Consider the following 16,328-nt stretch of genomic DNA (forward strand, 5'->3'; position numbering starts at 1 on the left):
AGCTCAAAGTTCAGACGGACAGAGACGGCCCACAGACGCCACAAACAACAAGAAGAAGAATTCATCTCTAAAAGGTCAACTTCACAACTTAAAACCACAGAAGAAGACTCGACACATTTGGAGGACTTGTGCGATCAAACATCGGTCTCTAACAACAGATGGATTGTACCTGAGGACGAGACGCTCGTATAAACTCACTGATCGACTGACTGCCGGCCATCTTGAAGAGACAGACAGGTGTGTTTGAACAAATATGTCTGCGTAACCCTTCTGCCTCACTACGGACATTTTGGCTTTTCAAGTTTTACATCATTTTGATAAGTGTGTGTTTTGGTTAGAATTTGAGAAGCTGAACCTCAGCTCTTTTAATAAGTCTATAATAAACTGTGTAGCCAGAATACGTGTAAAATCATTAATTATTGGTTTATGCTGAAAATGTGTGCTTTTCATAATGTTTCCTTTTCATTATTTTTGGGGAGGTCTCTTGTATAAACCTGCAGCTCCTTGATGAATATTGACACATTAGTTTCACTTCTGTTATTGATTTTTATTTGTGCAAACTGAACTAAACACACACAGATTCCATTCCAGTTGTTAATGTAGCCTTCTATTAATAAAAGAACACTATTAACCATATTAAAAAAGGTTCATTTTTCGTTAAATGTCATGTTTTGAAGTGACAGAAACTCATAGCCAGATTTTAATGTTGCACATCACAGAAAATCTGTCACAATTGTCTCTATTTATTCTAACTATTTTGTATGTATGTGCCATTTATTTCTGCTTTGTAAACTAAATTGAACATTAGATTTTCTGTCAAGTAGCTTTAAAATTACAGACGCCTATTTTTGCTCACAATGTGGTGTATTTTCTTCAGCCAAAGCTACACAATGATGCTTAAAAATGTAATATTTTAAAGCTGCAATGTCACATCAACACCATGAAATGTAAATATTCAAAACGTCTTTATTTATTCATTTATATAGTATTTGTTAATTTGTATTTCTTTTAGTTCTTTATGGATTGTAATTTCAATATCATTTAACACATTGTCTGTCCTCAGCTCCAGCAGGGGGCCCTCCTGATCGCTCCTCACCCCCCTGCTGCAGCACCTCCTGCTCGGCAACATGGAGCATGCAGCAGGCCGGCTGCCTCTGCAGGTGCTGGGAGAGAACGAGGCACTGCAGCAGTTCTTCAGTGGTGAGCATCCTCACCTCATCTAGTCAAGATAATCAACCATGATATGCCGATAATGGACCTGATCACATAGGAAATACTTTTTAGAGTTTAAATCTTGAAGCATGCAATGGCAGAAGCAGCTTCTTAAGGATATTAAATGTTGTTGTTTTTTTAAATCTTGAGTTTCCATGAGCCTTTCAGAAGGTAAACAAGGTTCTAGTGGTCATTGAAGTAAATATTTGGTTCCTGAAGAGGATCCAAGAGTCACTATAGGGATCCATGTGACCTTCTGGTTCGTTAAGTGGTTCCAAGGTTCTTTGAGGATGCTCAAGTCCTTCAGGTAGTTCTTGTGGACCTAAGTGGGCTCCTTGAAAAGGTTCTTTTAGTCCTTGTCGTGGACAGTCCATGTTCCATGAGTCGAAGAAAGTCTCACTGGTACTTGAGGAGGTTCAAGGAGGTTTCAGTAGTTCTAGAGGAGGTTCTACCGGACCTAAAGAAGAGCAGAGGTGTTCATAAGTACATTTAAGTTGTCTTGGACGTGGTTCGGGTTGTAGAGACAGATATATTGGTACTTGAAGAGGTGGGTCTTGTGAACCTAAGGTAGCTCCTTGAAAAGTTTCTTTTAGTGAACTTGAAGAGGGCAGTCCATGGTCCACGAGTAGAAGGAAGATTTAATGGTCCTTGCAGAGGTTTAAGTGGTCCTTATGGAGGTTTCAGGAATCCTAGAGGAGGTTCTACTGATCCTAAAGAAGTGCTCTTAAGAAGATTCAAGTGGTGCAGGTTGTAGAGGCAGATGTTTTGATTCTTGAGGAGGTCATTCTTGTGGACCTTGCTCGGCTCCTTGAAAAGATTCTATTGGATTTGAAGAGGACAGTCCAAAGATCAGTGCCTGCTCTAATTGACTTTGCGATGATAGTTGTCTCTGAGTTGGTTCCAGTGGTCTTTCAGGAGGTTCCACAGCTCCTTGATTAAGTTCTAGTTGCCCTTGAGGAGATCTGTTGTGTTCTTGAGGTAGTTCCAGGGGTCGCTAAAGATTCCTGTGGTGATTAAGGAGGAACTATGGTTCTTTTGGAAGTGTTTAATAGTTCTTTAGGTGGTTTATAGTGGTTGTTTAGGAGGGGGTTCAAGGGGTTATTGAGACGGTTCAAGTGGTCCTTCTTGGTGAGGTTGAAGTGAGTCAACTGCTCCTCTTGAAGAGGTTCTAAAGGAAGTTCAAAAGGTCCTTCAGGTAGATATAGAGGTCCTAAACAAAGAGGTTCCACTGGTGCTTGAAGAGATTCAAATAGTTCTTATGGAGGTTCCAGGATAGAGGAAGTTTTACTGATCCAGGAAGGATCAAGATGTTCTTAAGAAGACTCAAGTTGATTTTGAAGTGGTTCCACCAGTCATGGACGTGGAAATATTTATCATTAAGGAGGAACAAGGTTCCAAGGATCCTTGCAGAATAAGACTTACTTTAGGGGCTTCTGTGGGTTCTGAAGGAGTTTAAAGTCTTGTGGACTTTGAGGACATTCATGTTGTCCTTAAGGTGGTGGTCCTTGAAAAAAGATGTCAGAGGTTTCTAGGGAGGTTTAGTTGGTCCTTAACACAGTTCCAGGGGTCCTTGAGGAAGTTAGGAGCATTCTTTTTAGAACAAATCATAACTGTAAAACTTGTAATTTAAAGAAGACAATTTGACACTTTTAAAATCAAAAAGTGTGTGTGTGTGTGTGTGTGTGTGTGTGTGTGTGTGTGTGTGTGTGTGTGTGTGTGTGTGTGTGTGTGTGTGTGTGTGTGTGTGTGTGCGCAGGTCAGGATGTGAGTGGTGTGTTGGACAGCTCTGTCGCTGTGGATACGAGCATCCTGGAGCAGTACCTCAGTAATGACATGGATCCCAACAGCTTGTAAGATTCACACTCATGAAACTTAATCACTGTCCTGGAAAACACCTCCTGGTTTCACCAATTGATTTTATGTTTTTGTAGTGGTTTGCTCCTCAGAAAACCTCCTACAAAGTCCAATACACATATTGTTATTTACGTTTTACATTATTGTGTTTTACAAAATTAAAAAAGAGGGCATAGTACGTAATAAACTAGAAGAGGTAGTAAGAGTAGCGGTAGTAGTAACAGGGATTGAGAAAACAAATTAAATAAATACTATATTCTGTCTACAAGCTGCCGCTGATGAATTGGTGGGTTACCAGATACTCCACACTGTTGATGTGTTAGCAGTTTCTTTATTTGTTTCTGTGTTTGTTTGTTTTTCCCAGCATGCTCCCTGAGTCTCCTCCTGACTCGAGCTCGGAGGCCTGTTCACCTGCACAGATACCAGGTACTGTTCACAGCTTCAGCCACAACATGTACTGCTATTTTAAGTCAGCACTATCAACATGGTCTTATAAATTGCAGCTCAAATTCACATGTCAAAGTTTGCTAACGTTGAACTCCACACGAAAAGCTTCACGAAAATGTACTTTACGCCTCTACGAACAAATGGCGGCAACTCCTTAGAAATGTATTGTTTTCTCCAAAATTCAGCTTGAAAAAAAGGAGGGCTGACTTATTTAGTTTCCGTGTTTATGTTTCTGGTTTGAGTGTGTTTTGACTTTAGCAAACGGGGTGAAACAAAATCTACTTCTCTGATTGGCAGACTTCCACTACAAGGCGTCCTATTGGTCCAACCAACAGACCGTCCAGCCAACACAACGGCCCGCCCCCTCGACGTCCTGTCGCTTTAAGGACCGAGACCCCGCCCCCGCCCACCATGAGCTGCTGACTCACGATCAGCTCCGCACTTTGGGCCTCACAAACACTTACATCAAGTCTGGGACCTCACCTGCTCCGCTGCACCAGCACACACACCGCTCACCTGAACACACACACTACCTGAGTCCAGGGAGCTGTCCGCAGGGTTACACCCCTCCCACGCCTCCTTCCCCGCCGATGCTCCCCTCCAACAGCTACGCCACGCCCTGCGCCGCTCCGGGCCTGGTCCCAAATTTAACCACGCCACCTTCAACCTACCTGCTGGGCTCCACCCCATCGCTGCACACCTGGTAAGCAAACCTTCAGCATTGTCAGTTTCCTGGCTTTCAGTCTTTACTGAGTCGCCGGTGTGTCATTTTCATGTTCTGTAAGTTTGGCAGAAGATTTCAATATTTGACTGGCTAAAGAAATGTGTCATAAAAAAAGGAACGTTTGACACTGATAGTAGCAGTCTGGGTTCCTCTAATGAGGTAAAAGCTTTCAGGTGATCAAAGTTCCCTCAAATGTAACTGTTGTGATAAACACTATGGTGGCTCAGTCAGTCAGTGATTGGTTGTCTGGTCTGAGCTTTGTTCTCCTCCTGCTTCAGCTCCCCAGACAGTAAAAAAAGGAGGAGATCCGAGTCTGAGGAACCATCGGCAGGAATCGAGGCCACCTGCAGTGAAGGTGATGGGACTCAAGGTGGCAGTGCAGGGAACGGCGTCAGCGGTTTGGGATCCTACCAACTTCTCACATGGGAACACTACAGGCTGGAGCATTGGATCACTTCTTTCGACGCCAGCTACCAGACGATGTGAGTATAGAACAGGCTGAATCCGTGTTTTTAATTTAAAATCAAGCACCAAGCACCTTCACGAAGGAGCAGTTTTAACTTCTTCTTCTTCTGCGTTTTCAGGTCTCCTCTCGCCTACCACGTCGACACAGATAAAGGGTTCAACTACTCTGCGGCTGACGAGGCCTTCGTCTGCCAGAAGAAGAACCACTTCCAGGTCACCGTTCACATCGGCGTGGCTGCAGAGCCAAAATACGTCAGAACGCCTGGCGGGCCGCAGCAGGTCGACCACTTCCAGATAAAAGTGTTCGGGGTCAAGGTACGTAAATAACATCCAGGACTTGGCCTGAAAAATAGTACAAAGAGAAAACAATTTGCACAAGGCCCAGAATAATTTAAGATCAGTTTAGTACCTAGCAGCCGGTAGCATTATAGCTCAGTGTCGTTGTAAGAGGCTGAACTCTACCGTCAACAAAACCCAACTGGTTCTGGGATAGCTTGGTGACTTGTTGGTATCTTACAAGATGTAGCACACAGCATCTTGATGAAACACCGCTACACCTACAAGATGTTTTTTCAGAGACACTGGAAAGCTACTGAATATTGTCAGAAACCCAACCGGCTCAGTATTTTCTCTGCGTGATACCCGTTTGTCTCCCTCCTCACAGCTTGAATCTCCGAGCCACCAGGTGACCATTGAGCAATCTCAACCCAACCGCACCAAGAAGCCCTTCCACCCTGTCAGGTAGGGAAGCTCCGTAGTAGGGAATTGTGAATCACCTTCCCTACCATGTTAAGTCAACATCCTCACCAGTTGACGATCCAAGTAGAAAACACGAAGGTGGAAGAAATCTAAGCTTGACAGCCCTGCTGTGCCTCATTACGATTGGATGATAGCTGTTAGGGGAGGGGGTTTGTGAATAGCCAATCCCTGAGCAAACCAGCTGTTTGTATTTTTACTTCACCGGCCACAAGGGGCAGCAATGAGCCTACTCTCCCTGGACTCAAAAACATAAACAGAGGAGCTTTCTTTCAGAAACCATTCATCGCCATCGGTGGCATAACTTTTGTTTTCACTGTCTTCTATGTTAAACATTTAACAAATCAGTGATTAAGTATTTTACAAATGATAAACTATGTTCCACTAGGGTCAGTTTGCCCAGCGGCAAAATCACGAAGGTAACGCTCGGCCGACTGCACTTCAGCGAGACGACGTCCAACAACATGAGGAAGAAAGGCAAACCCAACCCCGACCAGAGGTGTGTGGGTGACTTTATGAATGAAATAAAGAATGAATGAAGCGAGTTTCATTGTGTTGTGTTGTTTGTAGATATTTTCAGATGGTGGTTGGTCTGTACGCTGCAGTGGGAGGAGAGGAGACGTTCCTCCTCACAGCTCTGGCGTCGGAGAGAATCATTGTCAGGGTAACAACACCGACTTCGAAACCAATGAACCGTAAACCGTGAATTAATAAGGAAGATGTCTGATTTATACAACTGTAGCCTCTCACCCTCCGCAGGCCTCTAACCCAGGTCAGTTCGAGATGGACGGGGACGCCCTGTGGCAGCGCGGGGCGGTGCAGGACGGCGTGGTCTGTCAGGGCCGCGTGGGCATCAACACCGACTCCCCCGATGAAGCGCTGGTCGTCTGCGGCAATGCCAAGGTGATGGGCGCCGTCATGCAGCCGTCCGACCGCCGCGCCAAGGAAAACATACAGGAGGTGAGACGACCTAAAGATGGGAGTAACATTTTTGGATTTCTCTGGAAACGTTTTATAATCTTTGAATGTTTTTCAGGTCGACTCTGAGCAGCAGCTGAAGAGAATCACTCAGATGAGAATAGTTGAGTTTGATTATAAACCAGAGTTTGCCTCCACCATGGGGATAGACCACACCCACCAGACAGGTGACGAGACGCGTCGTTAAAACTTTATCACAGCGTTGAAACTGTTATTTGTTCACTGCACCAGGTGAGTGTGACGCTTTCTGACTGTGTTTCAGGTATAATAGCTCAGGAGGTGAAGGAGCTGCTGCCATCGGCGGTGACGGAGGTCGGAGATGTTTCCTGTTCTGACGGAGAGAAGATTCACAACTTCCTCATGGTGGACAAAGTAATCTCCTCATCCTCTTCCTCCTCACTCTGTTGTGTGTGTCTCTGTTGGTTAATGATCGTCGTATGTTGTTTAATCAATCTATTATTGATGTTGAAGCAAGGAATTGTTTAGTCAATTAAACTACAGTTCTCATGAGCCTTAGCAACAAGCATGTTACCAAACCTGAAGTTGAAAATGAAGAATTATCTCTGAACAGAATCTCACTTAAAGAATTTATGTCCAAACTGCATTTCCTCTGATTCTCTCCTCCTCCTTCTTTTCCTCTTCCTCCTCCTCCAGGAGCAGATCTTCATGGAGAACGTGGGGGCGGTGCAGCAGCTTTCGAAGCTCACCGACAACCTGGAGACTCGGATCCAAGAGCTGGAGGTCTGGAACCGCCGACTGGCAAAGCTGAAGAGCCTGACAGGAAGCCTGCGCTCCAACGGGTACCTCTGTCCATTCATCCATCCATCTACCATTTGTTTATTCATCCATCCATTTGTTTATTTATCCATCCATTTGTTTATTCATTCATCCATCCATCTACCATTTGTTTATTCATCCATCCATTTGTTTATTTATCCATCCATTCGTTTATTCATTCATCCATCCATCTATCCATTTTCATCCATCCATCCCTCCATTCGTTTATTCATTCATCCATCCATCTATCCATTCATTCATCCAGCCATCTATCCATTTGTTTATTCATCCATCCATCCATCCATTTGTTTATTCATTCATCCATCCATCTATCCATTTGTTTATTCAACCATCCATCCATCCATTCGTTTATTCATTCATCCATCCATCTATCCATTTGTTTATTCATCCATCTATCCATTCATTCATGCATCCATCCATCTATCCATTCATTCATCCATCCATCTATTCATCCATCCATCTATCCATTCATTCATCCATCCATCCATCCATCCATCTATCCATTCGTTTATTCATGCATTCATCCATCTATCCATTCGTTTCTTCATCTATCCATTGTTTATTCATCCATCCATCCATCTATCTATTTATTTGTTTATTCATCCATATTTAGCTATAGCTAATAGGCTAGTCTGCATTATAAATTTAAAGATTTTTAAAATGTAACTAAATATCAAGTTAAAAAAAAAAATTATGTTAGAAATAATATAATACGGTTGCATCATATAAAAATATTATCATTATTATTATATATTGTTAAGGCCGAAATAATTCAGCAACTGAACAACATTTAAACTTATTCTCTCTAATAACTCCTCGTGTTTCTTTAGAAATCTTTTTATAGATATTTAGATAGATAGATATTTTAGTAATAATAGAAAATACAATAAATGCTTGGAACAGTTTAGCATTAGTTTGACTACTGAATCAAATGCAGAAAAAACTTGTTTAAAATGACACGTTTGTTCCGTCTCAGGACCTAAACAAAATATGCAGAAGTCCATATACACACATCTGTGTGTGAGTGCAGTTCAGGTTATCAAGTAGAACACCATGGTACTGATAAAGTGTGTGTGTGTGTGTGTGTGTGTGTGTGTGTGTGTGTGTGTGTGTGTGTGTGTGTGTGTGTGTGTGTGTGTGTGTGTGTTACATAACAGCAGCATCACTGTGTTATCAGTGCATCACAGTTCAAGGCCGACTGAGTCTCTGAAGGCTACTGAGAACGATTGTGTGAATGACTGAAGATCTGCACCCGTAAAAGACTTAACCAAGAATTAACTGCAGCTAAAAATAAAGATGAAGTTGTGAAGCGTCACAAACTGGCCATTTCCTGTGCTGTGGTTTTACCCGTTGTCTGTTTCTTGTTGAAAGGCATTGTGGGAAATGTAGGCAATGACTAACTGAGTCATAATTCCACGAGGCAGATTGAAGGACAGTAAGTTATCAGTTGAACTGTGGTCAAAGTTACAGACTGAGATTAATGGAGTTTTGATCTTATAAGTGTTGATAATTAATTGATAGTATTACTATTTAGTTATTCAATTATTAGTCTCGCTAGTTACGCCCCTATGTTACGTTGTGTTGTTTCGTTGCACTGTTACATTAAGGTGTTACATTACAGTGTTAGGTTACGATGTTAAGTTTCAGTGTTATGATACGATGTTGCGCTACGATGTTGCGCTACGATGTTGCGCTACGTTGTTGCGCTACGTTGTTGCGCTATGTTGTTGCGATACGTTGTTAAACCTAAGCTAAACCTTACCAATCATTTCACAACGTTAACGCGACATTGTGCAATTCTGCAAGCGTGATAGGAGGTTGATATGTAACAAAAAAAATCCACTGGGTTCATCTGTGATTTCAGAATAAAAGCTGGAAGTTTTGTGTTTTCTCTCACAGGAATGCCAGGAAACACAGCAGTGTGTCGATAACGACGAGTCCTGACGCTTGTAAGACGAGGAACGCTAAGAAACCAGGCTGGAGTCAGAAGTACAGCCACTGTCTGCATCATAAAGTCCTCAAGGCCAGCATCTTCACCCTGATGGCCACCATGGCTTTGTGGTGAGGCATGCTGTCACTTCCTGTTTTTACTTCATTGCAATAACATAACATTAAGTAAGACAAATGTGAATTAACCACGATTATTCTGTTTGTGTGCAGTATCATCTCTATCACAGCTCTGTTCTTACTAAATTTGAAGGATGAAGACATTGAGCACAACAGGTAAAAGAACAACTTAATTAAAACACTAGCAAACACCAAATTGAACGAGAACGCTGCAGACGGCAGCCTCTATACAGGCTGTAATGTAATCCTTCAGTGCACTTTCTCACCGTCGATGTATGTCCATTAAAAGTGCTTGTTGTTACCACTGACAGTCTGTCGGTGGCAAAAAAACAAGCACTTTTGGTGGCAGTACATTGACGGTGAGGAGTTGCCCAATATATATTGCAACCCGTTAAGCATCGACTGTCTGCAGCGCTCTTATGTAATACTCGACCAATTTTGGAAATTGTTGCCCCCCATTAGTCATTTATATGCAAAAACATTCTCGGGACCATTGTTCCATACTGGAATTTTAAACGTATACGTTAAGTAGAAGTATTTTTAAGCGTGTTAGTACCTGCCTCAAAATCTACCTGTGATATTTATGGGGGTTGTCATAATTATCAATACAATAAAACTTAATTACGACATGATTTTCGTGTTCTGTGTGGGTTTCTTTTTTTTTCTGATTGTTGTTTTTGTCTGCTAGTAACAGCAGTGTGGTCCCTCTGCAGACCACAGCCTGGAGCAGCAAAGGTAACCTACAACTTCACAACACTTCCTGTGTTTACATTCACTTTAATGTAGGATATAGTCTGAATAATGATGATTATGTATCCTGTTCACATGGATAATCGGGTAGCCCAGAGTCCAAAGTAATGTCAGATCATGTAGAGATAGCCACTGTCTGTTCATTCATTCACATACTGACATGGTGACAATGTTGTATTTCAGAAGAAAATCAGAGGCACGAGAGTTAAATCTTGTATTTATTATTGTTTCACATATATTGGCGGGAATGCTAATTTAAAAGGTGGATCAATAGAATGTTTAAACGGCTTATTTTTTAATAACGCTAACTCCCACTTCTCTCGACCAGTCCCACCCACCAGTCCACCTGGCCCCTGGCCCCCAGACGTGGACTTCTGTGACCTGCTGTACTGTGAACGGGTGTACTGCTGTGAACCACCTGCAGGGGGCAGCACTGACTCCAACATCACCTCCACGGAATCAGCCAGAGAAGAAGCGTCTGATCTGACAGGTAACAAGCTTCCTTTATACATAACGTATACATGAATGTAGCAAAAGGAATGTCAAAAATAAACATGTTTGCATGCATCATGTAAATTCATGCTTGAAATAGATTATATATCAAATAAAAACAGTCAGACATGCACACGGTTGTATATCACTGCCGTTACTTTCAGTGCTAACTAGTATGTGATGCTGATTCCTGCTGTAATGGTTGGTGTGTTTTTGTTCTACAGAAATAGGAAAAGAAAAACTTTATGACAAGCTGAAAAATGCCAGAGACTGTGAGTGTTCTCTTTCTACCTTTCTAAACTTAAACAGACGCCACATGTCAGGGATGTCTGTTTAAATACCTGAAGTTAAATACCTGATGAATACAAGATGGTCACGTCATATTGTGGAGGGAGGACGGCGACTGAGCTGACTAAAACAATCCAATAAAACATTTACACTTACAATGTGCTGTATCTCAATAATTCTTTTATCAGGGACGAACACCACCATCCATTATTTCATGATCAAAGAGAACCAGCAGGTGATTGACAGTAAATACTGCCTGAGAGACGAATGTGGGTAAGTGAAGAAAACAGACCATAAATACACCATAATCACTGTATTATCTGTGTGCTACAACAGGTTAAGAGCCTTATAGCTAATATTATACTAACAATATAGCAATACTAATGTGAAAAAAACAGCAGAATTTTTTTAAAGAACCAGTTAAAAACCAATGATGACCAATCGCCTAGATACTAGCTTATTACATTACATTACAATCATTTAGCAGACACTTTTATCCAAAGCGACATACAATTCAGTGTCTATCTACACTATCTGGTAATTTGGTTCCAATTATATGGAAAATTGACGATTGAATTTTGTTAAATTGGTACTTCAATTGGCAATTAATTCCAATGAATTACTCGTGTAACCATGATAGTCTCACATACAGTCAAGATTTTAGTTTTCCCTTTAATGAGAATTCCTCTAGTTTTTATAAACTATATAAACACAAATAACTGCCTGGTATCATTGTCTACTTTCCTATAATTTACTTAAATCTTTCCCGGAATTTCCTGTATAATAATTTGGACTTTGTTTGCTTGTTTTAAACTGTAGCCTGAAATGTCAAACTATTCACATATATAAAGCAACATGTTTGTGAATTTGTAGCTTTTTATATATTTTATCTTTTGTATATGGGGCTTAGTTAGTAAAAAAACTTGTTTAAATGTGAGCTGATATGTTTTCACTGTGGTTCCTTCAGACCAGGTAGATACACCTACAGAGTTCCCATCAGCCAGTTTGTCCCAGTCAACATGAGAGTCACACTGCTCATGAAGTAAGTACTGACCGACTGTAAAAATCTGAACAATATCTGGTCTAAAACACCTCCATTAAAACAGGAATTTAGACAACGATACAATTCAAGTTTTGGTTCAACTTCTTAGCTAACAATTAAATGTGTCCAACTGAATACTACATACAAATAGTAACTTTATCTTGAGTCTGAATACAATAATGAATACAATCTTTATGATGGTTTGGGAATGGGAACTTTATTACCAAACAAAATGGTACAAAAACATTTTTTAAAGTGAATAGATTAAAGTGTTTTACAGAAAATGTGTGTGTTTGGTTATTTTAAATTGATCGAGTTAAAAATTCATAATTTAGCTAAAGTCGAACACTTTTTAAATGTCTTTTACATTAAATTCATGTTAACAATATTAGCTTATAGTTTATAGTATTATAGAATTGGGACAAAGTAATAGCTAATATATGCTAACTCAGCTGATTAGCATACTCGCTAACACAGCTTCTAATGTTTGAAGATAACAATTGTGTCCAACTGCTTACATAGAAGATTCTGTATTTAGAATTTGTATAATAAAAAAGAGATTGTGGAAATAGAAACTTGTTTACCAAACAAAAGGTATTCAAGTAAAGAAAGAGAGAATTGTTTAATTTCAAGAAATCATAATTTAGCTAATATTGGTATCCATCGACTCACTTTTTAATTGTCTTTTTGTTACTAAAATACAAATTCTAAAAATATAATTTAAATTTAACATTTGCAATATTTATAGTGTAAGTATTAGAATTGGGACACAGTGATAGCTACTATTTGCTCAAATAACTTTTGTGATTGCTAACGCAGCAAATTGGCACACTAGCTAACATAGCTAGTTAATGCTAACGTTCAAATGTTAGCATTAGCATCGACGTGCTAGCTAGCTCACAGTTTGGGTTAATTTAGCCGATTCTTCCCCGTTGCTTTTATAAAATTAGAGACTAAAACTAAAGATGTTTTAAACATGTTTTAATATATTTGTATTTAATGTTTGATTTGTACTTCTGTGTAGTTCCACAGAGCTTCTGGTGGTTCATCTGTGTGGCCTCGATGAGTCGGCCTCCTGCTCCGCTCTGCTGGATATGAACACTGTCTCTGGGAGCAGATACCCACCAAACACACAGGTGGATATCATAGATTAACGTTACCTATTGATTGGTTGATTACATTCTGAGCTTAAATAGTTTTATTAATACATTTTATTTCGTCAGTTTACACCTTTCTTTTGCTGTTTCTGATCCTACTGACGTGGCTGAAAGCAAAACAGTAGCACATGGAAGCATATTTGTCTGTAGTGATGAGAAACAAGCACCGAAAGAAGCCAAATTCTTTCTCATTCCAATAATTCTGTTAATTTTATCCTGTATTTATTTAATTCAGTTTCGTACAGATGTTTGTTTTAAGGTAATTTGTATAGCACCTTTCAACAACACTCAATTTAAAGTGCTTCACATAAGATATTGAGAAAGGATCAAAAAGACAGAAGACAAAAAAATTTGTTAAATAGATTAAAATAAGACGAAATAGAATAAAAAAGTGTTGCAGTGATATGAATACATTTAGTCTTAAATTCAGTGGTGGAATATGACTGGCTACATTTACTCAAGTACTGCACTGAATTATAATTTCGAGGTACTTGTACTTTACTTGAGTATTCCATTTTCTGCTACTTTATAGGTAAATATTGTACTTTTTTGCTGGAATTACTTTACAGGTCAAGAATTAACATGCTTGAACATGTGATGCTGAGTGGTGTTATTTTGCATACTCTTTATTTATGCTTAACCTTTTGTATTTGCAGGACTTTTATGTGCAAGGGAGTAGTTTTATTCTTTCGTTTATAACTACTTTTACTTGAGTTTAAGATCTTTAATATATATCTTCCAGATATGTGGAGCATAAAAACTGAATGTTGCTTCTCCAGGTTTAGTTTGCATTTGGGAAGTTTAAGACAAACAATGATGCACAATTTGAATCACAATCTAGAGAAAACATATGGTCTCTTTAAGAGTATCCATCAAAACAAAAATAGAGGCAAACTGAACATCAGTGCTTGTGAAGGAAAACTATACATATACCTGCTTGGATCAACTTCTGTGTGTGTGTATATTGGTTTTAGGGTCACAGAGGTTCCAGTCCACTAACTCAGTTACCATTACAGTAAATAATGCAGTGTGTGTGGGGTAAACACTGATGAATAATGGATGTGTGGCAGGGTTTCTCTCACATCATGACAACAGCATGCTAATCACAGCTACGCTCATGTAGTGACACGCGTGTTACTGCAACATACAGGCTGTCATGAGCATGTTTTCTCTTCTCTCCGGCACCAAAAGATCAATCTAATCAACACTATCCGGAAGAATTAAAAATGATCTTTAGTTGTTTTTAACATTCATTCAGAAATGGTGCTTTGAATCCAAAGATCAGTTTAAAAACTGTGTGCTTGATGTGACATTTACTGAAAACTGAGTGTTTGTTAAGTAAACATAGAGCTCATTTTAGATGTGTTGTCTCTCTGTGTGTTTCCTCAGGGAGAACATGAATGGCCGCTTCACGTTGCTCGTCTTTATCACAGCTCGTATCACTTTCGCTCCACAGTGGCTGTAAGAAACAGATTTTTTTATTTCCTGTCCTCTGCTTCTATAAGAAAGGGTTTCATTAAGCACAAGACCCCTGTTTTTGTTATTCTTTTTGGATTTTTAACAGATGTATGATGGCATGTTAGGCAATATGCCATCATATTATATATATATATATATATATATATATATATATATATATATATATATATATTTATAAATACACACAACAGCCTTTATCTTGTAGCATTTATACTATATTAATATAAGTAATAATAAGTGCTTGTACATGTCTCTCCTCTCAGGGTCAAGCAGACTGCAGTACTGACCATCACTACGCGGGGGCGCTCTTCACCGACTACCACTTCTACTTCTATAGACGCTGCAGAGACTCACAGACGCACATTTAAAGACAAATAACGGAATATTAATATATTAAGTGCAATGATATTAAATATGTGTTGGTCTCACACAAAGAAGACAATCTGAGAAATTTAAGCAGACTGTCATCACTTCTGCTTTTGTTTTTTAAAGCAAATTCAATTTTATTGTGATACTCATCACTTTTGCTGATAGATTGTTCTGCAATATATATATATATATCTATATATATCTCTATATATATATCTATATATATATATTCACTTCATTAACATCCAGCCCTCAAAGAATTAGCTTTCAAAGACATGTCACTGGTCAGACATGAAATTTACGATGACATTGATGTACAGATATCCGTCAATGGCTTCATTTTCTCTTTAAAACAGTGATTCCTAGCCTGAATTACCTTTATTTTTCTGGCTTTTCTCAAATCTTTGGCTTTTTTTGTGAGATACTGTGGAGTTTAACCTTATTTAGGCGTGTAAAAACAGAAAAAAATATGAGTATAGCATACAGTCGACCTATGCAAACTGTGACGAGGCATTGCTCAGTTTGAAAAGTGCCTGGAATGAATTAGTTTGCTGTATTGTGTTTTAGTTATTTGTACTGATGAAGTTTATTTGCTGTAAAGTACTGATCTCATTCTGATGGAACAGGATTCACACCTATGTGGAAGAAATTTGGGATTATTTTCAAAATCATAAGCAAAAAGTTAAAATTTTGCTTTGGTTGAAAAGAAGTAACTACAAGATGTTAAAGTTACTTATTAAAAATAAAAATGTACGTAGTTTTAGTCATTTGTGTGAAACGGTTAAATAATTAAATAATTAATCTTTTCTATGAGCTGAACTGAACGTGACTGAATCCTGAATGCTCTGCATTATGGGAAACTAATAAACAGTGAGGTATGTTAAAAAAAATCTCATTGCATCTATTTTGACTACAAATCTACAATGTGGGATCTGGAAGGTAAAACATGTCGTCAGTTATGAGGACTTTCATTGACTAAATTCACCCCGCAGCCTTTTATACTGATCTTAATTTGAACCTAATTCTCTCCTCAAACCTGAAGTCTGTACCCCAAAGTGAACACTCAAAAATTGTGAGGACGCACACTTTGGTCCCCACAATGCTGTGTGATGTCATAGGTCCCCACAGTGTACAATAGGTGAATATGTGGGTTTTATTGTACCTCTGTTTACTTTTTGTAGTGTTTTTAACATCCATATTGGCAGGGGTGGAAGACGTTCTGTCAAAATACTTAACGCTAAAAGTTTAAAATGCAGTGCATCTACACCAGGAGTGGACTCCGTAACTAAATAAATAAAATAAATAAAGTTGCTATAACGAACTTTTTATTTAGTTTTGATTCTGGCGTCCCCTGTGGACTAAGTGTTTCTAAGGAAGAGGAAGAGGACACGCTGCTGCTGCCGGGAGCTGAGCTCCCCTCCGGAGCTCCTGGATCTGGGTCTGTCCACGG

At 39.4% G+C, this 16,328-nt stretch overlaps 1 protein-coding gene across 2 annotated transcripts; it reads left to right on the top strand.

The window, feature by feature from the left end:
* LOC137889996 (myelin regulatory factor-like protein) lies at positions 1-16,161 on the top strand. 2 transcript variants are annotated; one of them, XM_068734069.1, is made up of 24 exons: positions 1-237; positions 1,064-1,200; positions 2,969-3,062; positions 3,431-3,492; positions 3,811-4,216; positions 4,516-4,719; positions 4,822-5,017; positions 5,367-5,443; positions 5,847-5,957; positions 6,029-6,122; positions 6,218-6,418; positions 6,495-6,603; positions 6,699-6,808; positions 7,091-7,236; positions 9,134-9,295; positions 9,395-9,457; positions 9,990-10,036; positions 10,380-10,541; positions 10,768-10,815; positions 11,020-11,104; positions 11,799-11,873; positions 12,898-13,009; positions 14,420-14,491; positions 14,773-16,161. In XM_068734069.1, the coding sequence occupies exons 2-24, from the start codon at positions 1,128-1,130 to the stop codon at positions 14,875-14,877; spliced, it is 2,814 nt and encodes a 937-aa protein (XP_068590170.1). In that variant the 5' UTR covers positions 1-237; positions 1,064-1,127; the 3' UTR covers positions 14,878-16,161. The 2 variants fall into 2 exon arrangements, with proteins under 2 accessions (XP_068590170.1, XP_068590171.1); XM_068734070.1 differs by having other exon boundaries at positions 9,996-10,036.
* The last annotated feature ends 167 nt before the right edge of the window (positions 16,162-16,328 follow it).

This window comes from Cebidichthys violaceus, unplaced genomic scaffold, assembly GCF_023349555.1.
Source record: "Cebidichthys violaceus isolate CVI_PGR_0920_01 unplaced genomic scaffold, fCebVio1.0.p SCAF_60, whole genome shotgun sequence".
In the NCBI taxonomy this organism is placed as follows: domain Eukaryota; kingdom Metazoa; phylum Chordata; class Actinopteri; order Perciformes; family Stichaeidae; genus Cebidichthys; species Cebidichthys violaceus.

What these genes read in the sequence shown, in the direction of transcription:
- LOC137889996 (XM_068734069.1), top strand. Translation starts at nt 1,128, where the DNA reads ATGGAGCATGCAGCAGGCCGGCTGCCTCTGCAGGTGCTGGGAGAGAAC. An exon ending in TTCACCTGCACAGATACCAG is followed by an intron (nt 3,493 to 3,810) that starts GTACTGTTCACA and finishes TCTGATTGGCAG; the next exon opens with ACTTCCACTACAAGGCGTCC. An exon ending in GAAGACATTGAGCACAACAG is followed by an intron (nt 9,458 to 9,989) that starts GTAAAAGAACAA and finishes TTTGTCTGCTAG; the next exon opens with TAACAGCAGTGTGGTCCCTC.